This window comes from Pygocentrus nattereri, chromosome 4 (assembly GCF_015220715.1).
Source record: "Pygocentrus nattereri isolate fPygNat1 chromosome 4, fPygNat1.pri, whole genome shotgun sequence".
Lineage (NCBI taxonomy): Eukaryota > Metazoa > Chordata > Actinopteri > Characiformes > Serrasalmidae > Pygocentrus > Pygocentrus nattereri.
Window position 1 is genome coordinate 21,674,314 of NC_051214.1, and position 24,928 is coordinate 21,699,241.

General features: G+C 39.9%; 1 protein-coding gene across 1 annotated transcript in view; it reads right to left on the reverse strand.

The window, feature by feature from the left end:
- Positions 1–24,928, reverse strand: part of tnfrsf21 (tumor necrosis factor receptor superfamily, member 21) — a 65,108-nt gene that overhangs the window by 5,787 nt on the left and 34,393 nt on the right. The window contains exon 4 of the mRNA XM_017722438.2: positions 14,356–14,621. Coding sequence (XP_017577927.1) covers positions 14,356–14,621 — 266 coding nt within the window. The remainder of the gene's footprint in view (positions 1–14,355; positions 14,622–24,928) is intronic.

Here is a 24,928-nt window from a genome sequence, read left to right on the forward strand (position 1 = left end):
GAATAATTCTCCACAGAGTTGTGGAGAATAATAATGACCAGAGTTGTGGTGTATAGGATCAAACACCAGTGAAACACACCAACTGATATCATAACATTTTGACCACCTCCTTGTTTCTACACTCATTGTCCATTTTATCAGCTCCACTTACTGTATAGGTGCACTTTGTAGTTCTACAGTTTCAGACTGTAGTCCATCTGTTTCTCTGATACTTTGTTAGCCCCTTTTACCCTGTTCTTCAGTGGTCAGGACCCCCATGGACCCTCCCAGAGCAGGTCCTATTTGGGTGGTGGATCATTCTCAGCACTGCAGTGACACTGACGTGGTGGTGGTGTGTTAGTGTGTGTTGTGCTGGTACGAGTGGATCAGACACAGCAGCGATGATATTCTGCTTTAAAGAAATAAATATGATCATCTTACTGAGGATGTCAGTGACCTCATAGCTGAATCAATAAAACATGAACAAAGAGGTCAGTCAAGCTACCATAAGATGATAAAACACAGAATAGTCTTGTTTGGTAACCCAGCTGTTTACAGAACAAACGTCACTGATGGCGCAAAAGATTAAGGCCTAAAATATTTTATCCTTCATTGAACAAAGAATGAGCAGTGTGGGCAGAGTCACATGACATCACTAAATGGCGTCCTCGTGAATCACACATGCATGTCAAAACAAATAGACCTTAATGGCCTCTGAGTGGCGCACATTTAATAGAGATATAAATCTAATTTAGTGCACAACAGATAGATCATGTGTTGCTGAGGCCCTCAGGGTTCTGTAGTGAGTCTTCTGGAATGCTTGGCTGGAGGACAGAGGAGGCGCTAGTCATCAAAAACCCAACAAAAAATAAATGAGCAGTTGTGAATTAACGCATCTTTATAGAAAAACTTAACATGAGGTTCAGAATGACAGAATAAATCAAAATCTGCTGTTTTATCTGATTATAATAGTTTTTTTCACTATATAGTTGTCAGTTGGCCTCCATTCTAAAGTAAAACATGGCAAAAACCAACCAATATCAATTAAAACCCACATGAATAAACATTAGTACAGGGTGATTCAAAAAGATTCATCCGATTTCAAAGCGCCATGTTTTTCCAACTGTGAGGTGCCTAGGAACCAATCACAATCCAATTGTAAGAGGGGGTCATTACATAATAAACTTTATGCTCATTTAAACCATTTACAGTTCACTGCATTGATCTGTAACGATTTACAAGTTAAATAAATCATTTTTAAATCAGATGAATCTTTTTGAATCACCCTGTATTTTCATTATGGCCGACCAATAAATGAGCTGAACAATAACAAAGCATGCATAGCCTTTCAAGGATTCCAAAGCACTAGAAAAAGTAGGAGGCCTTTAAAAAGTCACTGAGTTAAGAATTTAATATAAATATTTTTGTCTATCAAGCTCTGATCCTTTCTGTAAGAGAGACCAGTAGGAGATTTTGAAATATACACAACCACAATGCAAACTGCCAGTAAATGATTGCTGAGGCATCAAGAAGGTAAATCTTAATGCACTTAACTTATTGCTTTTAGTTGAATTTAATCCACTGACAGGGCACTCTGGCCAAAATGAAAAATGTAAACATCGCTACATCTAATATGCTCACGCTCACGCTCCTCTTACAGCAGCGCTGAAAAAGTCTCTAAAGCTAAATTTGCTTGTTTGACATTAGGAAATCACACTTGTTCATGCATCTTGAAGGTGGAAGTAAATTTGGAAAGACCTCGTTTCTCCAAAATGGTAACTTCACAGGAGAAGGAAAAACCTTACTTTCCTTTTAATGGAAGTCAGTGGAACCAGACGTTTTGGGCCGTTTCTTTTGGTTCATTCATCATGAAATTTAGAATTTAGACAATAGGCATTTTCAAATTATGTGAAAACCTGAAAAATGTTTTCTTCCAAAACAGCAATAACTGCTTTGAGATACATACTTGGGGCGGTATTTGAATTTTTGCTGACTAATTTAACCTTTAATGAAAACAGCAGTAACAACCAACTCAAGTTAGTTATAATTTCTACTTTACTCATGAAAGTCTTATGGATCAGGACTGGCTGCACCTCAAAGTTTAAACGTATGATAAGTGTTTATTAAACTCAGGTTCATGCATTATAATCAATACGAGTTGCACCACACAAACTAGTTTTAACGTTGAGCTTAGTAGTTAGTTAGTAGTTATACCTCCCCTGGGCAGGTGAAAGTTTTGTGCAAACCAAGGGAAACTTACAGAAAGCATGACCAGAAACATTTTTCATGTTTTATAAACACTAAAAGCTACAGACTGCAAATTTACAGCTCTAATTGTCAGCTTGATTTTAACTTCAAGCATAAAGCTCCATGTCTGTGAGACACAGCAGCTCCCGAAACGTTTAAACTGAGGCTGCTGTTGTGTCGGTTAGCCAGAAAAAGTAGTTCAAAAAAGCTGCATATCTGGTTCTTGTAAGACAATATTATAGAATAAACAGACAATGACTACAGATATTCAGTTTTGTCATTAAACAAGTACAAATACACTGTTAGAAATTCAGGTTGTGTGCAGGTACATTTTTCATTCATCAAGGTCCAAACAATGTAAATGTTCCCTCAAAGGTTCTACCGTTGTTTTAAGGTCTGATTGTGAACCTTAAATCAGTTTTTCCAGGTGAAAAGTTGGTATTTGTGCCTTTTCATAACCGAATGTTTTAAAACAGAACAGTAGAATAAAAAGCCTGGAGGCGTGTCGTGATGTGTGGAGTCAGTACAACTTAGAACATATCATTTCAGTGGATTATGGTTCAGTTATGTTCCCTGACTAAATGTACTGAGATGGACCCTTGAGGGTCCCACCCCAGTGACAGTTTAGTACCTTTATTTCTGAGAGTGTAGTTCTCTTCTATACTGGATATTTTTTCATTGAAAAGTCAGTGTATACTGCTATCACACATCCATTCTAGCATGTTTATAGGTTGGCTCTAAATATTTAGGTAATGTTAACTAGATACACATTAGTTAGTATTTACTAGTTACGATATAAACTAACCAGTGTTAACAAAGGATTTTACACACAAACATAAATATAATCTTATGCAAATCTAGTGCAACCCAGTCCTGATCCCTCTCCTCTCTAGGTCAGCCCTCTTAGTCAGAGATGCATTATAAACACAGGCCAAAGGCAATGGATTTCCTTGGTAGGCCTCCTGCAGGTCCTCCCTCACATCTGTAACGAAACTACACAGCTGGTGGCTCACTGGAGCAGCTGTGGGCAGGACAAAAATAACCCAGCTAGAAGCAAGAAGTCAGGGCTGAGTCTTAATCAGTGGCAGTAAACATAAACGGTGGGAGGCAGCGGACGCCAGACTTCCTTCAACCACTGCGCCTTACAGAGTCTGACATTTTTCTTTCTAAGAGCACAAGATATGACTCAGCACACACAAGTACTGCTGTGTTAATGGGAAGTCTTGGCTCAGTTTAAGTTAAATTAAATAAATGCTGCCTCATAGTGCCAGACCGTAAGTGCCCGGTCAAAGTAAGCAGCGAAACGTGACAGACCAGGGGCCAGAATCACAAAAGCTTTCCTAAAAAAATGACTAAGAAGTTCATAAGAATGTTCCTAAATGCAAAATTAGTATATTGTTGCTGTCGGAAGAAAACCTCGTATCTCCATTTTTGCCATTTTTCAGTTTTTGACATAATTTGAAAATACCTGTTACTCTTTACACTGTATGTAAATTTCATGACAAATGGGCCAAATGAAATGACCCTAAATTACTTGGAAGAAACTCTGGTTCCATTGACTTACATTAGAAGTACAGTTGTTTTTTTGCTTCTCCTGTGAAGTTACCATTTTGGAGATACAAGGTTTTGTTCCAACAGCAGCGATATTAAACTGGCAGAAAAATGCCTTATTGAAGATTGTAAAGCAGGGGTGTCAAACTCAACCACTAAAAGGTCCATATTAAAAAATCTCAACACATTCGTGGGCCAAAGAACACCTGTGACCCTTGTCTATTAAAAAAATACATCAAAATGTCAACAGACACTTGTAGTAGACCATAAAATATTACATGATTACTTAAAATATTCTAAATTTTAATGTCGCCAGGAGCTCAGTCTTTTAATGCCACCTCTATGCTTGAACTACACCCCTGGCATCCTTTCTTTGCTCCAAGGTCATTGAAACTTGGGCTCAGTTTTTGAGCTGCCGAGCAAACGTTCAGTATATATTGCATATAAAGTATGTATGTGATGTATATAATATAGCATGTTGGTGGACTGAAATGCAGCTAGTGTGTTTGGTGATATGACTGGTGTGGAATTGTATAGAACTGTGTAGAATAGAGGTGAACCCACTGTCCCACACTGTTGTTGGGGTAGGAGTGATGAAGCGCACATTACGTTGCACTGCATGCTGGGTACTGTAGTGCAGTGCATTGTGAAACAGGCTAATATTAATAGAAAATTAAAGCCCTTTTGCAAGCTGGAGAGGATGTAGGCTGCAGGCCTTGTATTTGATGGGATGTAGAGGATGTGTTAACTTATTTTTTACTTAGAAAAACAAGAAAAGTCATTTGACCAGGTGTGAATTTGGCAAAATAAAGAAGAAAGAATCCTTTTAATGAATTCTTAATTTTTTTTTCCTTTTGGAAATGTTATTGAGTATGTTTACAAGTATTCACACTCAGTAATACTTGGGCGCAGTATAAATCCTCCAAGATAATACTTAAGAACAATTGCTCAAGTACAACCACGATTCCAAAAAAGTTGGGAAGCTGTGCAAAATGTAAATAAAAACAAAATGCAATGGTGGGCAAATCATGTAATCCCTATATTTCATTGAAAATAGCATAAAGACAACATCAAATACTGAAAATGAGAAATTTGTTTAAATTTAATTGTTTTCAAAAAATATTTGCCCATTTTGAATTTGATGCCAACAACAGGTTCCAGAAAAGTTGGGACGGAAGCAACAAAAGGCTGGTAAAGTTGTGCAATGCTAAAAAAACACCTGGTGGTTAATTGGCGGCAGATCAGTAACAAGATTGGGTTAAAAAGAGCATCTCAGAGAGGCTTTCAGAAGAAAAGATGAGCAGGGGTTCACCACTCTGTGAAAGACCACACCATCAAATAGTGCAACAATTCAAGAAGAACGTTTCTCAACGTAAAATGGTAAAGAACACTCAGCTTGTTATCGGCGTACATTTCAAAATCCAGTGCTCATGATGGTACAGGGGAGCACATCTTTGAAGGCACCATCAATGCTGAACGACATATATGTCTTGGCAACACATGCTGCTATCCAGACGACGTCTTTTCAGGGAAGGCCTTGATTATTTCAGCAAATCAATGCCAAACCATATTCTGCATGTATTACAGCAGCATTGCTCTGTATTAAAGAGTATGGAGGCTAAACTGACCTGCCAGAAGTCCAGACCGGTCACCACTGAGAACATTTGCACATTATGAAAAAATGCAAAAATAAAATTTCTCAGTTTCAACATTTGATTTGTTCTCTTTGTAGAATTCCTTTCTTTAAAAATATGGTTTACTTGATTTGCACATCATTGAATGCTATATTTACTTACATTCTGTACAGAGTCCCAATTTTTTTGGGAATGGTGTTGTATTTTCCAGCCGTGTTAACAACAAGCATTTATTTATCTTTATCTGAAAAACACTGTAAGACACTGTTAATATAAATGGGTAGTTTTCATTTTGCTTCACTATTCAAATGTCTGATATCACGGATGACTTTTGTCTTACATCATCACTTGCAAAAAGTCTCCTGACTGCGTGCTTTAAATGTATTGGCTAAAGCCACCTAATACACAAAGTCTGTGTCTTGTTGCAGATGTTACATTCAGCACTTAACCTTGTGCTGATGGGAAAAGATTGCTTGGTAATGTACTGGACATGATGAGAGGACATAAACAAGTGGGGAGAATGATTGGAAAGTGTTCTGTCTGGAAGGTGCGGTGGCTGAGTGGAGGGCGCGCCAAACAAAGAAAGAGGTGACATCACTGCATGACTGAATTCATATGGCAGACGATAAATAACTGTATCAAAGCAGTTCACGAATCGGTGATGTGATTAATGCCATCATACCTAATGTGCTATCGGTGACACCTCCAGAGACTTTGGCTTTGTTCCTCCAATCGCATTAAAATCTGCCACCAGAGTACTTGGGCTGAAGCATATCCATTAGTGAAATGGATTAGCATTCAGAACAGTTTTCTATGTGCCTCAGTGTTTTCTATAGCTAATTAAAGATGCACAATGCTGCCTTTATTGTTGGATGCACTGTGATTGGAGTGAGCACTAAGGGCCTAATATTCATTTGCTTCAATTAGTATGACAGAAAAAGGTGACTGATACATGAAGTATTTGACATGTTTGCTTGTTTAAAATGGTCATTTGGTCATCTTTACATATCAAAACAAATCATAATACCCTGTTTACCCTGTTCTTCAGTTGTCAGGATCCCCAAGGACCCTCACAGAGCAGGTACTATTTGGGTGGTGGATCATTCTCAGCACTGCAGTGACACTGACACGGTGAGAGTGTGTTAGTGTGTTGTGCAGGTCTGAGTGGATCAGACACAGCAGTGCTGCTGTAGTTTTTAAACACCTCAGTGTCACTGCTGGACTGAGAATAGTCCACCAACCAAAAATATCCAGCCAACAGTGTCTTGTGACCACTGATGTAGGGCTAGAGGATGATTAGCTTATACTGTAAAGCAAGAGATGAGCTATCATCTATAGGGTGGACCAACAATGCAGGTGCATCTAATAGAGTGGACAGTGAGTGGACACAGTGTTTAAAAACTCCAACAGCACTGCTGTGTCTTATCCACTCAGACCAGTGCAACACAAACTAACACACCACCACCACCACCGTCAGTGTTTTGGCAGTGCTGAGAATGATCCACTGCCCAAATAGTACCTACTCTGTGAGGGTCAATGGGGGTCCTGACCACTGAAGAACAGGGTAAAAGGGGGCTAACAAAGTATAAGAGAAACAGATGGACTACAGTCTGTAACTGTACAGCTGCATAGTGCACCTATATAGTAAGCGGAGCTGATAAAATGGACAATGAGCTTAGAAATGAGGCCAGATTGGTGTACATTTCTGTAATTAGAAGTTATTGTATTTGGAATAAGCATGTAACCGAAAAACAAGGATTTTCACAGTGCACTCAACCAAATCCCATTGAATCCTGCTGTTGTTAAGGCGCAGATTCATCAAAGATCATGAGTTGGTTACCCAATGATATACTTCTGCCATCACCTCAAGGACAGCAAAGGAATAAGAAGATTATTAAGCGGTGCTGACAGGTGGATGCACAAGGTGAACACAGGAGCTTTATCACTGTATCATAGTAACACTGAGATAAATCAGAAATCCTTGTCTCCTTTCATCTGACCTTGAGACAAGGGCGACACACAGAGGGTATCTTTATCACGAATGAAGGCAGGAAAACGAGGCGGACGTTGTCTGAAATTCTAAAATTAAAGCTGATGAATGATTCTTTATTCCTACAAGCATGACCGGCTTGAGCTCCAAATAACGCAGCCTTGAGGGATGGGGCCAGGACAGTCACAAGACATTCATGTGATTTATTTACCTTGTTATGCTACCTGGAACATGCACAGGTTTGGTGCACTCATGCAGATACACTATATTTCTAAAAGTATTCACTCGTCTGTCTTCACACACATATGAATTTGAGCGAGATCCCATTCTTAATCCATAGGGTTTAATATGATGTCGCCCACCTTTTGCAGCTATAACAGCTTCAACTCTTCTGGGAAGGCTTTCCACAAGGTATAGGAGTGTGTTTACAGGAATTTTTGACCGTTCTTCCAGAAGCACATTTGTGAGGTCAGACACTGATGTTGGACGAGAAGGCCTGGCTCGCAGTCTCCACTCTAATTGATTCCAAAGGTGTTCTATTAGGTTGAGGTCAGGACTCTGTGCAGGCCAGTCAAGTTCTTCCACACTAAACTCATCCATGTCTTTATGGACCTGCTTTGTGCACTGGTGCGCAGTCATGTTGGAGCAGGAAGGGGCCGTCCCCAAACTGTTCCCACAAAGTTGGGAGCATGAAATTGAAATTGTCCAAAAATGAAATTGTCCAAAATCTCTTTGCATTCTCTGAAGCATTAAGAGTTCCTTTCAGTGGAACTAAGGGGCCGAGCCCAACTCCTGAAAAACAACCCCACACCATAATCCCCCCTCCACCAAACTTTACACTTGGCACAATGCAGTTAGACAAGTACCATTCTCCTGGCCACCGCAGATTTACAGACAAAGAAGCGTGATTCATCACTCCAGAGAACACATCTCCACTGTTCTAGAGTGCAGTGGCGGCCCTTCACACCACTGCATTCGATGCTTTGCATTGTGCTTGGTGATGTAAGGCTTGGATGCAGCTGCTCGGCCATGGAAACCCATTCCATGAAGCTCTCTACGCTGTTCTTGAGCTGATCTGAAGGCCACATGAAGTTTGGAGGTCTGTAGTGATTGACTCTGCAGAAAGTTGGCGACCTCTGCGCACTATGCACCTCAGCATCCAGTCATTTTACGTGGCCAACCACTTCGTGGCTGATTTGCTGTCGTTCCCAATTCCTTCCACTTTGTTAAAACACCACTGACAGTTGACTGTGGAATGTTTAGTAGTGAGGAAATTTCACGACTGGACAGGTTGCGTCTGATCACGGTACCATGCTGGAATTCACTGAGCTCCTGAGAGCGACCCATTCTTTCACTAATGTTTGTAGAAGCAGTCTGCAGAACTAGGGACTTGGTTTTATACATCTGTGGCCATGGAAGTGATTTGGAATGGTGAGTGAATACTAGGTCACTCCAGGACCTTGAAATGCTTGTTATGGAGCCACTCCTTCGTTGCCTGAGCGGTGTGTTTGGGATCATTGTCATGCTGGAATACCCAGCCACATTCCATCTTCAATGCTCTTACTGATGGAAGGAGGTTTTGGCTTAAAATCTCATGATAAATGGCCCCGTTCATTCTTCCCTTAACACGGATCAGTCATCATGTCCCCTTTGCAGAAAAACAGCCCCAAAGCATGATGTTTCCACCCCATGCTTCACAGTAGGTTTGGTGTTCTTGGGATGCAACTCAGCATTCTTCTTCCTCCAAACACGACGAGTTGAGTTTTTACCAAAAAGTTCTATTTCGATTTCATCTGACCACATGATATTCTTCTAGTCCTCTTCTGGATCATCCATATGCTCTCTGGCAAACTTCTCATGATCATTTTGACCCCACAGGATGAGATCTTGCGTGGGGCCCCAGATCGAGTGAGATTATCAATGGTCTTGTATGTCTTCCATTTTCTTACAATTGGTCCCACAGTTGATTTATTCACACCAACCTGCTTGCCTATTGAAGATTCACTCTTCCCAGCCTGGTGCAGGTCTACAATTTTCTTCCTGGTGTCCTTCGACAGCTCTTTGGTCTTGGACAGTTGAGTTTGGAGTCTGACTGTTTGAGGCTGTGGACAGGTGTCTTTTATACAGATAACGAGGTCAAACAGGTATCATTAATACAGGAAATGAGTGGAGGACAGAAGAGCTTCTTAAAGAAGAAGTTACAGGTCTGTGAGAGCCAGAAATCTTGCTTGTTTGTGGGTGACCAAATAATTATTTTCCACCAAAATACAAATAAATTTTATAAAAATCCTACAATGTGATTTCCTGGATTTTTTTTTTCTCGTTTTGTCTCTCATAGTTGAAGAGTACCTATGATGAAAATTACAGACCTCTCTCATCTTTCTAAGTAGGAGAACTTGCACAATCAGTGACTGACAAAATACTTTTTGCCCCACTGTATAGTGTAAAATAAGAAAGTACAGACATTAGAGTGCACAGCAATGCTGCAGCCTCCCAGAACAACACGTCCTGTAACTTCTAACAAACTCAGCAGGAGATGGCACTGACGGAGAACCAAAGTGAAGTGGACTGCTAAACTTCCCACCTCTTGTTACACAGTCTGGAACCCTGTATGCGACGGCCTCACTGTACCAGTGACGACACTTGGGCTGCATAATATACCTTTGTTAATCGTTTAGGAAAAATTAATCATTTAACAAAAACAAATGACAGCATTATTGATATAGAAGGCAGAAATATGCAAATTGTCACTGTCAAAAATGGCAACTTAACAGAGGCAAAGATTCACTTTACTTTACTTTTAATGTAAGGGATTTTATTCCAAGCAATTTTGGACCAATTCTATTGGCCCTTTAATCAAAGCTGCTGTGCTCAAATGAAGTAAAACCCCAATTCCAAAAAAAAATTGGGATGCTGTGTAAAATGTAAATAAATGAAAATGCAATGATTTGCAAATCTCATTGACCCAGATCTAAAAAGTGAGACCAGCAGATATTAAGTGAAGATATTAGTGAAACATTTACCATTTCATGAAAAACATTAACTCATTTTTAACTTGATGGCAGCAGTACATCTCAAAAAAGTTGGGACAGGGGCAACAAAAGGCTGGAAAAGTAATTGGTAGTAATAAAAAACAGCAGGAAGAGAATTTTAGAGAGTCTCTCAGATGCAAAGATGGACAGAGGTTCACCAAACTGTGAAAAACTGTCTAAAAATTGTGGAACAATTTCTGAAAATTTCCTCAACGTAAAATTGTGAAGACTTTGGAAATCCCACCATCTACAGTACATAATATCATTAAAAGATCCTGAGAATCTGGAGAAACCGCTGTACACAAGAGACAAGGGTAATGGTCAATATTGGATGCTTGTGATCTTCGGCATCTCAGGCAGCACTGCATTAAAAACAGGCATGATTCTGAATTGTACAGCTTATTTAAAATGAGCTGAGGCAAAATGGAAAACGGTTCTGTGGTAAGATGATACAAATTTGAAATTCTTTTTGGAAACCATGGATGCCGTGGCCTGCAGACTGAAAAGGAAAGGGACCATCCAGCTTATTATCCATGCACAGTTCAAAAACCTGCATTTCTGATGGTCTGAGGCTGCACTGATCTGCATGGGCAGCTTACACATCTGGAAAGGCACCATCAATGCTGAACAGTATACAGAGGTTTTAGAACAACATGTGCTGCCATCCAGACAACATCTCTTTCAGGGAAGGCCTCACGTATTTCAGCAAGACTATAGTAAACCATATACTGCATCCATCACAACAGCATGGCTTCACAGAAGAAGAGTCCGGGTGCTGAACTCGCCACCTGCAGTCCAGACTTTTCACTAATAGAAAACATTTGAAGCATCATGAAACAAAAAATCTGGCAAAGAAAGACAACACTCCAGCAATTGGTCTCCTCACTTCCCAGACATTTACAGATGGTTGTACAAGAGGAGATGCTACACAGTGGTAGACACGGCCCTGTCCCAACTTTTTTAAGATGCGTTGCTGCCATCAAGTTCTAAATTAGTTGAATATTTTTCATGAAATGGTAAAATGTCTCACTTTAAACATCTGATATGTGTTCTATGTTCTACTGTGAATGTCATATGGGTCTATGAGATTTGAAAATCTTTTCATTCTATTTTTATTTACATTTTACACAGCTTCCCAACTTTGTTGGGATTTGGGTTGTGGAAAAATGAAAATCAAAAAAAAAAAAAAAAAAGCAGATACTTGGTCTTTTTTGGACGGCAACCGCATGAGCCTTCTGCCACTGCAATTTTTAACTGGGTGTTGTGAGCATTGCGACCAATCACAGTTTCAGATGACTTTTTCTGTTGGTGTTTTGATGAAGCATCATGTAATCTACAAAGTTAAATATTTTGGGAAAAATAATGCACGCCAGTCTCATTTTACTGCTTTAATATAAGACAGCGTAGTGGAATCGGGATACCTAGCAATAAAAGCACAGTACCAGCATTTTGTCCATATCATGCAGCCCTAGATGACCCTAAAACATTCTCAAGAGAATTTTTCTTAATATGTGTCAGGCCTGCTCTGATATTTGCCAGGCGTAGTCCTGGTATACATCAAAACACAGGCTGTTTATATGCTAACAACCTGACTGTACTCATATCCTGACTGGTACCCTTCATGACAATGAGCATAGTATCTACACAGTCATACAGTCAAGAGATAAGAGTCTGATAAGGACTGCTGCATGACACCAGCTGATGTAATAAAATTAGCAGTGAGCATTGTTCCTCCAAGAGTGTTGAGCTGTCCAATGATTTTATGTTGGCAGCTCAAAAAGATGCAGTTTATGTCTCAGCATGATAAGGGAAAACTTAACTAGTGGGTGGAATTGGCCCTGACTAAATCAGGCAGCCCAGGCTAAGATTATATTTTATAGATTTGTGTATAATTTTAATTCATTTCTCTGGTTTTCTGTGTGTATATATATATATATATATATATATATATATATATATATATATATATATATATATATATATAGTTATTGTTATTGTTATTATTATTTTAATATATATTTTACTTGTTTACTTTCTGTAGAGTGACTATCTGAGCTCACCACAAGCATTTCAATGCATAAATGTCCTGACATGTTGTGCAAATGACAAATAAACTTAAAACATGAAACTTGATTAGGTCATGGTCGAGACTAGCTATAATGCTGGATAGCAACGTATTAGCTGAAAAACAACAGCGATACACGTCAAACAATCAAGCTGAGGCCTAATTTCTCTTATCTAAGGCAGTGAATTCCACACTGAAAAGCAAAGCCACTGAGCAGAACCATTAAGACTGTCATCACTTTTCAATATAAGAGTATTACTGAAGCCTGATATATGTAAATATTGGGACGTCCTGATTGGTTTGCTGCTGCACTCAGCACTTTAACTGAAGATACATGCTTTGGACAATGCAAAGGTTACAGGTATGACTGTGGGTAACCCTTTCTTTTACAGTCCCCTACGTTCTAGGTATTACCCAGCTAAAGGTAAGGTATAAATTCCAAAGTACTGGGTAATTATTTTAGGTGAGAAGATATTAAGTACCAGGATAGTCTAAATAAATTATTATGACACAGGTTCTAGATCAGGTCTGTGGACCTTGTGTTTGACACATGGGTACTAGATTGTCAATATTAGATGGAATGCATTTATGTGTTATAATGTATTTACCTGGAACTTCAAAAGAATAAACAGGATCCCAACAGAGCTCAGGTCACTCAGATCCGTAGTCTTCAATAACATTTAATACATCATACTAAACTGAATCTGACTGTAAAAGAAAACAGGGACTCTTTCTTTGGTTTTACTGGGTTCTTATAACAAAGTTAAAACAACTGCCACTTGTTATGCAGGTGTAAACGGACTGTAAGAGAGAGCAGGATTTGTCACTATGGTAATACCTGCTTATTTACACCTTTTGACAGCTCTGTCTTTGACACAGTGATTCCTGTACGTTGCAATGTGAAACATTTCTTATTAATTTTGCATCATTTTATTGCAAAATTGTGTGCATGTTTGTAAATGTCCCTATTTTATCATGTTTCTTTTAAACTTAACACGCGGAGCCTGATGGGCATTTCAGTGTAATTAAATAAGATTGTAATGGTGCTCTCCATCATGTTACCCAATTTCTACCTCACAGTAACCTGGGTAGTACCTAGAACCTCTGAGACATTTCATAGTCATTTATTTAGACTATCCTGTTACTTACTATCTTATTACTTAAAATAATTACCAAGTACTTTTGAATTTATACCTTATCCTTAGCTGGGTAATACCTTGAACCTCTGAGACATTTCAGAATAAATAAATGTAATAAATCTTGTCACCTATAATAAATCCCCAATACTTTGGACTTTGTACCTCACACTTACCTGGTTAATACCCAGAACTTAGGGGACTGTAAAAGAAAGGGTTACCTGACTGTGTGTGTATGTGTGTGTGTGTGTGTGTCTGAGGGACTGATGGTAGGACTGCATGTTTTATTTTATTCATTTTATTTTATTTTAATTTATTCACTGCATGTAAATATATTTGTCAGACACTGTGCACTGTGAGCTCCTGTAACCAAGTATACCTGGCCAATAAAGAATGACTCTGATTCTGTGTTGCACCAAAAAAGCAGTCTGAGCTAAAACACTCCTTATAACTCCTTATATGGTGTGAATGGGTGGGAGTAAACTGCTGTAGGCTGAGCAGGTGGATATAAACGCCATTTAACACTTACCATTTTACATTAGGCTCACACACACTGTAAAAATTTAATGCAGCTTACTTCACAGCTGCTTTGAGTTAACTTGAGAAAACAGGATTTCAGGAAAGGCCTCATGGTGCATTAATTTAAAAAAGCTGTGAAGTTTCTTTCTTTATTAAAACATATGCTGTCAGCAGCCACAATGATGCGGATGATTCTGCTCACCTGAGGATTGTCTTCCATGACGCCACGGATCTTCTCCACCACATCAATGCGCCGGTGGCGGTGGAGCGCGTTGATCAGTTTGGCCAGGTTGGCATCACTGTCACGGATGGTCCAGTGCTGTAGGGCGGCATATGCTCTCTCGTGGTCAGCAGAGTAGCCGTTGGAGAAGGCCGCTACCTCTCGTTCAGTGGCATTAGCCAAGGACTGGTACATGTCAATCCACTGGCTGCCAATCTGGGCTGCCACCAACTTCAGGATATCAACACCTGAAACAAAAAATATGATGAGTTAGTCTTATTTTGGGTGAGTTACTGTCAAAAGGAACTTTCAAGGAACTGAAATAATGAGAACTATTATAATAAATTGGTGGTGATATCATGAATGGGTATCTGAGGTCATTGATGAGATTGTGATTTTATCATAAATGGTGCTGTTTTTTTCATTCAGCATCATTAATTTGTCATGTACTATGTTTTTGCATTTTTGACTGTCCATTAAAATCACGCCGAACACATAAAACATTCTGCCTGAACTAAGTTGACCTGGGTTCGGTACGAGCACGAGTCTGGGTTAAATCAATAATGAACTCAGTGAAGTAACTTGTTCCAGACCTGACCCACTGGCCTATCATTTTAAAGGGGACATACCCAGCATTTTTTTTGTATGTTAAGGTCTACTGATGACATTTGCATGGGTTAATGTACCAGACATAAAATTAGTAATGTTTACATAAACTTTATAAATAAATCATGTTTTTATTACTGTTGCTGTAGGAACAAAACATCACATCTCCAAAATGGTAACTTTACAGAAGAAGGAAAAAACTTACTCTACTTTTAATGTAAGTCAGTGGAACCTGAATTCCATGAATTGAAGTCCTTTTGGGATGTTTTTTTTGGACCATTCACCATAAAACTTACACACAATGTAAAGACCAATAGGCATTTTCAAATTATGTCAAAAACTGAAAAACGAAAAAAAAAAAAGGATTCTGATTCTGATTGGCTGCCCTGCAAATAACATCATTTTGACATCACAAAAACACTGAATTCTGCATGGACTGAATGGTTCATTTCGAATATGTTCACATTCAACTTGTATTTTTTTAAAAGCAAGTGAAATTAGGTTTTCCATTACATGACCATGACGGCTGGCATTACTTAAGTGACCCGACAAATGCATTTCGAAGACTGAATGACATCCACTGGGTTGAGTAAGTAGGTCACCCAGCATCACTGAGCGTGTAAATATGTGATATTTGATACCAAAACTTAGACATAATTATATTGTTTTTTTAATTAATAACCATAACAATGTATGTAAAAATACCAGCTGTTTAAAATATCACAAATGTCCAGCATAGCAGCTGTAGCCAATCAGCAGCCTGTCCATGTTGTCCACCCTCACACACACACACACACACACACACACACACACACACACACACACACACACACACACACACACACACACACTAACAGTAGGCCACATAGGAGGAGAACAGAGTGAAGGACACAGCACCTCCACACTTTTACTCCCTGCAGGTTCAGCCCAACATCACATGTGTAATATAAATGTGTGGGGGGTGAAGACACTGAAAATGGGGTATTTTATATGTTCTTCACAGAAAATCAGCAAAGACCAAGAATCTGAGGTTGAAATAATAATAAACCACAGCATTTTTTATTAAGGTAAACATGAATGGGTCCCACAGACCTGAACCAGAAGAGGGTTAAAAATACATGATAAAATTAAGATAACATTCAGCCTTTGGATTGAATAGGCTGCAGTTATTGGTTTTCTATCAAATATTCACTGTACAACATTTTACTCTGCACAAGCCCACCCTAATGCTCACATCAGCAACTTGTGAGTCACTTCAAGGCTGATAAGTCAGCTATGACTTGACATATTTCACTAAGGATTAGTTGTGATGCATAATACAGGTCAAATGCTGTTTACAGACTCGGATGCTCTAATTCTGTGAGAGTTTGCTGACTCACTTGGTTTTCATAGCTTCTAGCCTGTGAGCGCTCAGAGCTCAGGGTGCTGCTTTTCTTAAAGAAATGAAATAAATCACTGCTGTCGGAACAAAACCTCATATCTCCAAAATGGTAACATTACAGAAGAAGGAAAAAACTACTTTACTTTTAATGTAAGTCAATGGAACCAGACTTTTTTCAAGGTCATTTTGACCTATTTCTATTGATCCACTGATCATGAAAGTTACAGATAATGTCAAGCACAACAGGTATGTTCCAATCATGGCAAAAACTGAAAAATGATAAATAAGGAGATATACAGAGTTTTGTTCTGACAGCAGCAAAATATGAGGCTGCTTTTTGGAGGACAGCTTGTTTTTGCCTCGTAGGCACCCAACAGTAAGTTTCCTCACATTACAGCAGCCAGCTGCTGTATCTGATAACATCTATGCTAAACAACCACACTACATACTGAAGTGCAGTAGTGCAGTTAACTAGAAAAGGAATAAAACTCAGTTAACTGATTAAGCCTTAAGAGCTGGTGCTATTGCCAGTGATATCAAAAGCGTAGTGTATTTTTTGCTCATAGATAAATCAAACAAAGAAATTCTGTTGCGAAAGCACAGATTCGAAAATTTCAAAAATTTCAATCATTACCATGTTGCTTGTAAGTGGAACAGGAGACATTTTATTACGCTTTCAACTGTTGCGCACATAGTCTAGTTTCATGCTAAGAAAGAAAAAAAAACATAATTTTGCCATGTTTTCTTAACAAAAGTCAGAGTGTAAAACTGATTTAATTAAGAACCATTTGTCCCCGTGTTTGCACACTGAGAAGACCTCTACATTTAACCCATCCGTGCAGTGAAACACCCACATACATGCACACTAGTGAGCACACACACACTAGGGAGCTGAGAGAACACTTGCGGTGTTGGGCAGCCCTATCCACAGCACCCGGGGAGCAATTGGGGGTTAGCTGCCTTGCTCAAGGGCACTTCAGTCATGGACTGTCAGCCAAGGGGATCGAACCGGTGACCTTCCGGTCACAGGTCTGGTTCCCTAACCTCCAGCCCGTGACTGCCCCAACATAATTAAATGTAAGTCTTTGCATAACAATGCACTTTACCATGTATTTATGTAATTACATTTGCAAAGTATCACGATATGTAATAACCCTCAGCTTCTAAGGGTTGATGAGGAACACTATTATCCAATTTCCACATAATATCCACGTAAACCAAGCCTAATATGCCGAGATATATTACAAATGCAATTGTGAAAAGCCGCACAATTACAGTTTCAACACGGATCGTTGTAATCCCTGCTTACACCCCCCCCACCCCCCCACCCCCCTTCAAAGTAAACTGCAGTTCTGTGTAACAGGATGATTACAGAGTTGTTAGTGGAGAGGATTAAAGCATCTATCTGTAAGCCAGATCTGCTTTGTTTGCGGTTCATCTATCTGGAGCAGATTCATCCGAGGCTCTTTGGGGGATAGCGTGCCACGGATCAGGCAGCCGCTCGAAAAGTGCTTGGCTCTGCAGGCTGGCTGGGCGCTTGTCGCTTTCAGCTGGTTCAGTAGAACGACGGTGGGTGGGAGGGAGTCACTGTCGTGCTTCTGTAAGCTGACCGGACTGGATTTTTTTATTCCGCATGTGATGGCATTGAGGGGTTGCTGCCCTACTCCCTTGGGCGTCTGTGGTAGAACTCAAAACATGTGCCGTTTCCCTTCGATAGCCACTCCTGATTACTGCTGTTTATAGATCTGGTCTATTTAACTGGATTACGGCCGCTTAGCAAAATGTCAGGTTCTAAATTGAGCAAGGCTGAGAGTCTCTGTAGACGTCCTCTATCTATACTTTAGAAACTACGCTTTTCTGGAGCTTTTACCACTCTTTGTGCGGTTTCCCAAAAGCTGTCATCATGTGGTTTGGGATAGATGTATCTGGATTAGCATTATGGAGAAATATAGCCTTTTTTTCCGTAAGTTTACAAATGGTGTAAAATGAATTAAATGCTGACATTTTGGCACTAAGTGTCACCTAAACATTCTGGCCTCCTGAAAAGAAGTAAGTACATCATCAAACACCAGTTTGAAATTTGTCAGTCAAGTCTAAACATCTATCTGACTAATTTTTTAAGCAATTACGTGATTTTAAGTAATTATTGTGCATCCCTAGTGTGCCAGCAGAAAATACTAGCTAATCATCATCATCATCATTAACTGCTAAGTCCAGATAGGGTCACAGGAGCAACTTCCTCCAGCTCATTCCCGGGGACCCCAAGCCGCTTCCAGGCCAACTTGGAGATATAATCCCTCCAGCGGGTCCTAGGACAACCCTGGGGTCTTGGTCAAATAGGCTGTGCCTGGTACACCCACACTGGGAGGTGTCCAGGAGGCATTCGGATCATTATACTTAGTGGTTTATAATTAATAAATAAATTTATAATTGCTAAATTTCCTTCGGGATCAATAAAGTATCTGTCTATCTATCTAAAGATCCATTTGGTATGGATAAACAAGAGATACACTGTATTGCCAAAAGTATTCACTCACCCCTCCAAATCATTGAATTCAGGCGTTACAATCACTTCCGCGGCCACAGGTGTATAAAACCAAGCCCCTAGTCCTGCAGACTGCTTCTACAAACATTAGTGAAAGAATGAGTCGCTCTCAGGAGCTCAGTAAATTCCAGCGTGGTACCGTGATCGGACGTCACCTGTGCAACAAGTCAAGTAGTGAAATTTCCTCACTACTAAATGTTCCACAGTCAACTGTCAGTGGGATTATAACAAAGTGGGAGCAAGTGGGAATGACAGCAACTCAGCCACGAAGTGGTCGGCTACGTAAAATGACAGAGCAGGGTCAGCGGATTTGAGGCACATAGTGTGCAGAGGTCACCCACTTTCTGCAGAGTCAATCACTACAGACCTCCAAACTTCATGTGGTCTTCAGATCAGCTCAAGAACAGCGTATAGAGCTTCATGGAATGGGTTTCCGTGGCCGAGCAGCTGCATCCAAGCCTTACTTCACCAAGAGCAATGCAAAGCGTTGAATGCAGTGGTGTAATGCGCCGCCACTGGACTCTAGAGCAGTGGAGACGTGTTCTCTGGAGGGACCAATCACGCTTCTCCGTCTGGAAATCCGATGGACGAGTCTAGGTTTTGCGGGTCCCAGGAGAACGGTACTTGTCTGACTGCATTGTGCCGAGTGTAAAGTTTGGTGGAGGGGGGATTATGGTGTGGGGTTGTTTTTCAGGAGTTGGGCTCGGCCCCTTAGTTCCACTGAAAGGAACTCTTAATGCTTCAGCACCAAGAGATTTTGGACAATTTCATGCTCCCACTTTGTGGGAACAGTTTGGGGATGGCCCAGTTTGGTGTGGAAGAATTTGACTGGCCTGCGCAGAGTCCTGACCTCAACTCGATAGAACACCTTTGGGATGAATTAGAGAGGAGACTGCGAGTCAGGCCTTCTCATCAGAGTCTGACCTCACAAATGTGCTTCTGGAAGAATGGTCAAAAATTCCCATAAACACACTCCTAACCCTTGTGGAAAGCCTTCCCAGAAGAGTTGAAGCCGTTGTAGCTACAAAGGGTGGGCGACATCATATTAAACCCTATGGATAAAGAATAGGATCTCACTCAAGTTCATATGCGTGTGAAGCCAGACGAGCAAATACTTTTGACAACAATAGACAAATACTTTTGAGAACAATAAGACACCAGTGTTTTAAGACCACCGCTGGGATAGGCTCCAGCACCCCCCCCGCGACCCTGATGGAGAAGCGGCTTAGAAAATGGATGGATGGATGGATGTTTTAGGACCGACTAACAAGACTTCAGGTTCGTCTGCATTTAGTTTCAAGAAATTATTGTCCAATCATTAATGCTAATATTATATTATTATATTGTCTAATATTAATGCTTTAGTGACTGAGCTAAGAATGTGGGTGACACAGTGCTGGATCTGGATATCATCAGCATAACAGTGAAATTTAAACCTATGATTACAAATGATCTGACCTTGTGGTGAGATGTATATTATGAAAAGCAAGGGCTGAGCCTTGGGGCACTCCCTGAGGAACTAGAGCAGTGGATGACTTTTGATGCTTTATTATAATTAATACCATCTTTATAAGCGCTATAAAAATGTGTTTCCCATTAGACGTCGGCTGTTATTCTTTTCTAAAACCTGTTATTTCAAAAACTGTTGCAAATGTACAGCATTTTGGAATTCAACTGTTCAGTTGCTACTAAAAATTGACAGAAATAATCATTTAGTGGTTCCCCATTCCTACGTAGTCTTAATAGATGTGCTTTACAGATACTAGATAAAAGTGGAAGCAGAGACATATGAAAGCAGTCTGCCTGCACAGAGGGGGGAGAGCTGGGCCATGCTAGCGAGCCAATAAGATGCAGAGCCATAACATTTTCATTTGAGAATTCAAACGAGGCAGCAAACCAGCTGCAACAGGTCTAGCTTGGCTGCGAAACAAAGGCACCCTCTAAGGGTGCTGGGACTTCCCCTCTGCGATCATAATAGGGTTTCTGCGGTGGCTTTAAAAGAATGTCTCATAACAACAAAACAGCACTGTAGTAAAAACCAGCAGTCGTGCCACCTTATCCTGTGTCACCTCACCCTGAGTCGGAACTGCAGCGTCATCATTCCGGCTCAGACACTGAAAACACAGCCACGGTTCTTTTTCCCACGAGAACTTCACTGCATGCAGAAATACAGGAAACCTGGAACATCCACTGCCACCCCTATCGATCTGATATTGCTCTCATAAAAGCTACTCAGGTTTAAAATGAGCTATTTTTATTTTTGAAGCACTTCAGTTAACATGAACATCTTAAAGTACGATGCGCAAACTGCTCAAACACTCGTACTCTACAGAAGAAAATGTTTAGCTAATACACGAAGATACTTAGAAGATAAAAAAGTATTTTATACATTTCTTGGGGCTGGAAGTTAGGGAACCAGCCTTACATTTACATTTACAGCATTTAGCAGACTCTCTTATCCAGAGGGCTTTGTCTATCTAGAGAAAGTATCTTTACTAGTTACCAATAGGTTAGAGAGAAAGACAGTCCTCAAACAAAAAGTCATCGTTGATACCCAGAGAAAAAGGAACAGTGTTGAACACAGAACAGTGCAATACAATACAATACACTATAATACAATACATTACAATACACTACATAAGTGCAGTACAATACATTACAATCAATACTTCGTTCAGTGCCTTGTAATAGAATCAGGTCACTTAAATGTCACTGCTGTCAAAACAAAACCTTGTATCTCCATTTTTGTCATTCTTTACTTTTTAACATAATTTGAAAGTGTCTGTTGTCCTTTACATTGTGTGTAAGTTTCATGATGAATGGACTATAAGAAATTACCCAAAAGGTTGTGGCCAGTCAAGGGCTGGAGGATAGGGAACCGGCCCTGGAAAGGGAAGATTGCCAGTTCAATCCCCTGAGCCGACAGTATGTGACTGAAGGCACCTAACCCCCAACTGCTCCCCAGGCGCCGTGGATAGGGCTGCCCACTGTTTCAAGCAAGTGTGCTCACTGCCCCCTAGTGTGTGCGGTATTTCACTGCACAGATGGGTTAAATGCGGAGGTGAAGTTTTTGGTGAAACTGATAATTAAAGGTGAAACTAATAATTGTCACTTACTCAAAGGATGTGGAAAAGTCTGGTTCCACTGTTTAATTCTGGTCTAATACCTCTGTGTTGGCACAGTTGGACCATGGTTCTGATTTCAATTTAGTACAGTACTCAGCCACTGTTAAGCTATATGTGTTGCTGCCACGTGACCTACTTGAATTATGTTATTTTGTGCTAAAATTAATTTGCGATATTTCAGCTTCAGTTTGGTTTAGAATTGGTCTTGCATTCCTCTGATATCTAATCTAGCATTTTCTGTTGGTAATGACTCAGTACCAATACTGGTATTAGATCGGTTCCATGTCCAAAATGAGACACTGTGAATTCATTTCATTGAAATATGTGCCATATGAAAATGGAAGACCACCAACACTATTACCATCAGAAAAACAGCACTTAAAGCTTTCCTTTTTGAGAGAGACGAGAAAATAAACTTCATATTTGAAAACACAGGTGTTTCTGTCCATCCTTCCATTGTGAGAAGACTACTCAGCGCTGTGGGTCTGAAAGGATGTGTAGCTGATTAAGAAGAAACTCACTGAGAAAAGGAGACGGACACATCAAACAAAGAAGCTGAACAATGGACTGATCACCCCAGAGTCCAGACCTCAGCACCACTGAATGTGTTTGGAATTACATGGATGAACCGTGGAAAAATAGTTCTGCAGATTTCTTAGAAAAACTGAAAGCAGGTCTCACAAAAAGAATAGAGGCTGTGCTAAAGGTAAAGGTTGAACCTTCGCTGAAAAAAATATATTACATTTAGCTGTTGAGTCTAATTTTTTGACAATGTTACAGTTAAATTGTATGAATATTTCATAATGAACTGACCGACAGTTGTGGTAAAAACATTTCTGTAACACTTTCTATGAATGTCACATTTGTAAGCATCTATAAACACATTTATGGCATGTTACAATGCATTCATAGGGCATTATAAACTTGGCTATAAATATTTATAAAAATGAATTATACTTTATAGCCATGTTTATTATACATTATGCATTGTTAATATAATGCATTATAAATAGTGTTAATAACATGTTATACTGTCAGTGCTAAAGAAGTCAGTCCCAGGTTGGAGAGCATAAAGTAAAGACACTTATAAAGTTTATTTACACCCTGAGATTTCCAGTATTTTATTCTCACTGCTGGTGCTGTTAAAGCTGCATTTTCAGGGCTTCAGTCCTGAATATTCAGATGCTCCAAACAGTGCTAATTTCTGCTAGCATTGTATTGGATATGCAGTGTTAAGTTAGTGTCAGGCTAACGGTGGTGAACATTACCAGTGGTGTACATTGACTTTCCCACATTGGGTGAAACACTGATGGCAGCACTAGTTTAAACTCTCACATCTGAAGCCTGTAATGAGCTTTATTGTGGATGTTTTAGTGTTTCAGTAAATCCTTCAGTAAATCTTTCAACTTGAAGCCTCACTCTTAACACTGGAGGAGCCTTTAGTACAGTACGCTTCACTTTACTTAGAGCGGACAAATACAGCTTATGAGCTCTCATAATGTTATGAACACTACTTAAAATGTTAACAATTCATAGCGAATAATAAGCATGGCTATCATGTGTAATGCATTTTTATGAGTATGTAAAGCCATGCTTATAATGCCTCATGAATGCATTATAACATGTTATGAATGTATTTATAGATGCTTACAAATGTGGCATTCATAGAAAGTGTTACCAACATTTCTTGTAATAAAATATTGTTTTATTAACTTACACTTAAAATCAGGAATGTTTATCTCCTCCTGTAAAGTTACCATTTTGGAGACACATTGTTTTGAATGGCATCTGTGCTGTAAGCCAGTCAGTAAGCATTCAGGAAATACTACCTCGACTAGTTTTATCACAAGTTTACACCATTTCTCCTGATGAATACAGTCATAGGTGTGACAAGAAATGGTCATGCCTGACAATGACTGCATCTGAAAGCAGCCTAGCAGATGAATGGAATGACTCACGAGACACTCCAGAGGGGAAACTCTACAGCTTTTCCCTCTACACCGCACCGACTCTGCCACACAAGCTGTCTGGCTTGAGCTCACCCACTAAGTTCCTAATCGGCCCATTTAAAAAGTCCCTAGCCCACCCTGCCTCTGAGCACCGGGCTTTTATGGACAACACCTATTGAGGGGGTTGTAATATGTGGCGCACACACACACGGGTGGTTAACTCCCCTTTGATCTGAGTTACATGTGCTCCGTTATGCCATTTGAGGTCCTGCCTGGCCTCCAATGAAAGAATTTATTATTTCTATGATCACTCCTTTAACTTTATATATGTTTCCCATGCAGCTCTTTACGGCCGGCATTTAACTACTCTAGTAAATAGACACAAATGCCCACAGGCCGTCCAATTAAACACCTTGAATGAATTAAGGCAATAAGCTGGTGTTGTGTTCAGGAAAGCAAATAGTTGCGTAAAGTCTAGCTTTTGACTCACATGATCTGGGCAGACTTTGCTGCACCGCTGCATCTTAAAGGTTCGGCTGCTGTTAGAAAGTAAATGCCATACAGTTTATCGCACTTTGAAGTTTGTAGACAATGAAATTCAGGTTTAGGAAGTCAGGCGAGAAAAACATCACAGTAAAAGTCGCCTTGGAATCTGGGAATTTAAGAATGACTTTTAACGCCGTAAAGGTGTCAGTGAGCGTAGTTTTTGTAGTTGTTCTTAAAGCCACACTGTGTAAGTTATGGTGGCTTTGGAGACCTCTCTGATATATATACATAACTAGATGCTGCACTGTGGTCCAGCCAGGCACGTCAACAGCGTCGCCATTTAGGGCCGGTCAACATCGCTGCTGGACTGCATTCAGTATCATCACAGAGCGGCAGTTTAAGAAAGATACTGTCCAAAATTCCACTATTTCAGGAATATTGCTCTCAGAAAGTGGGATGGGAT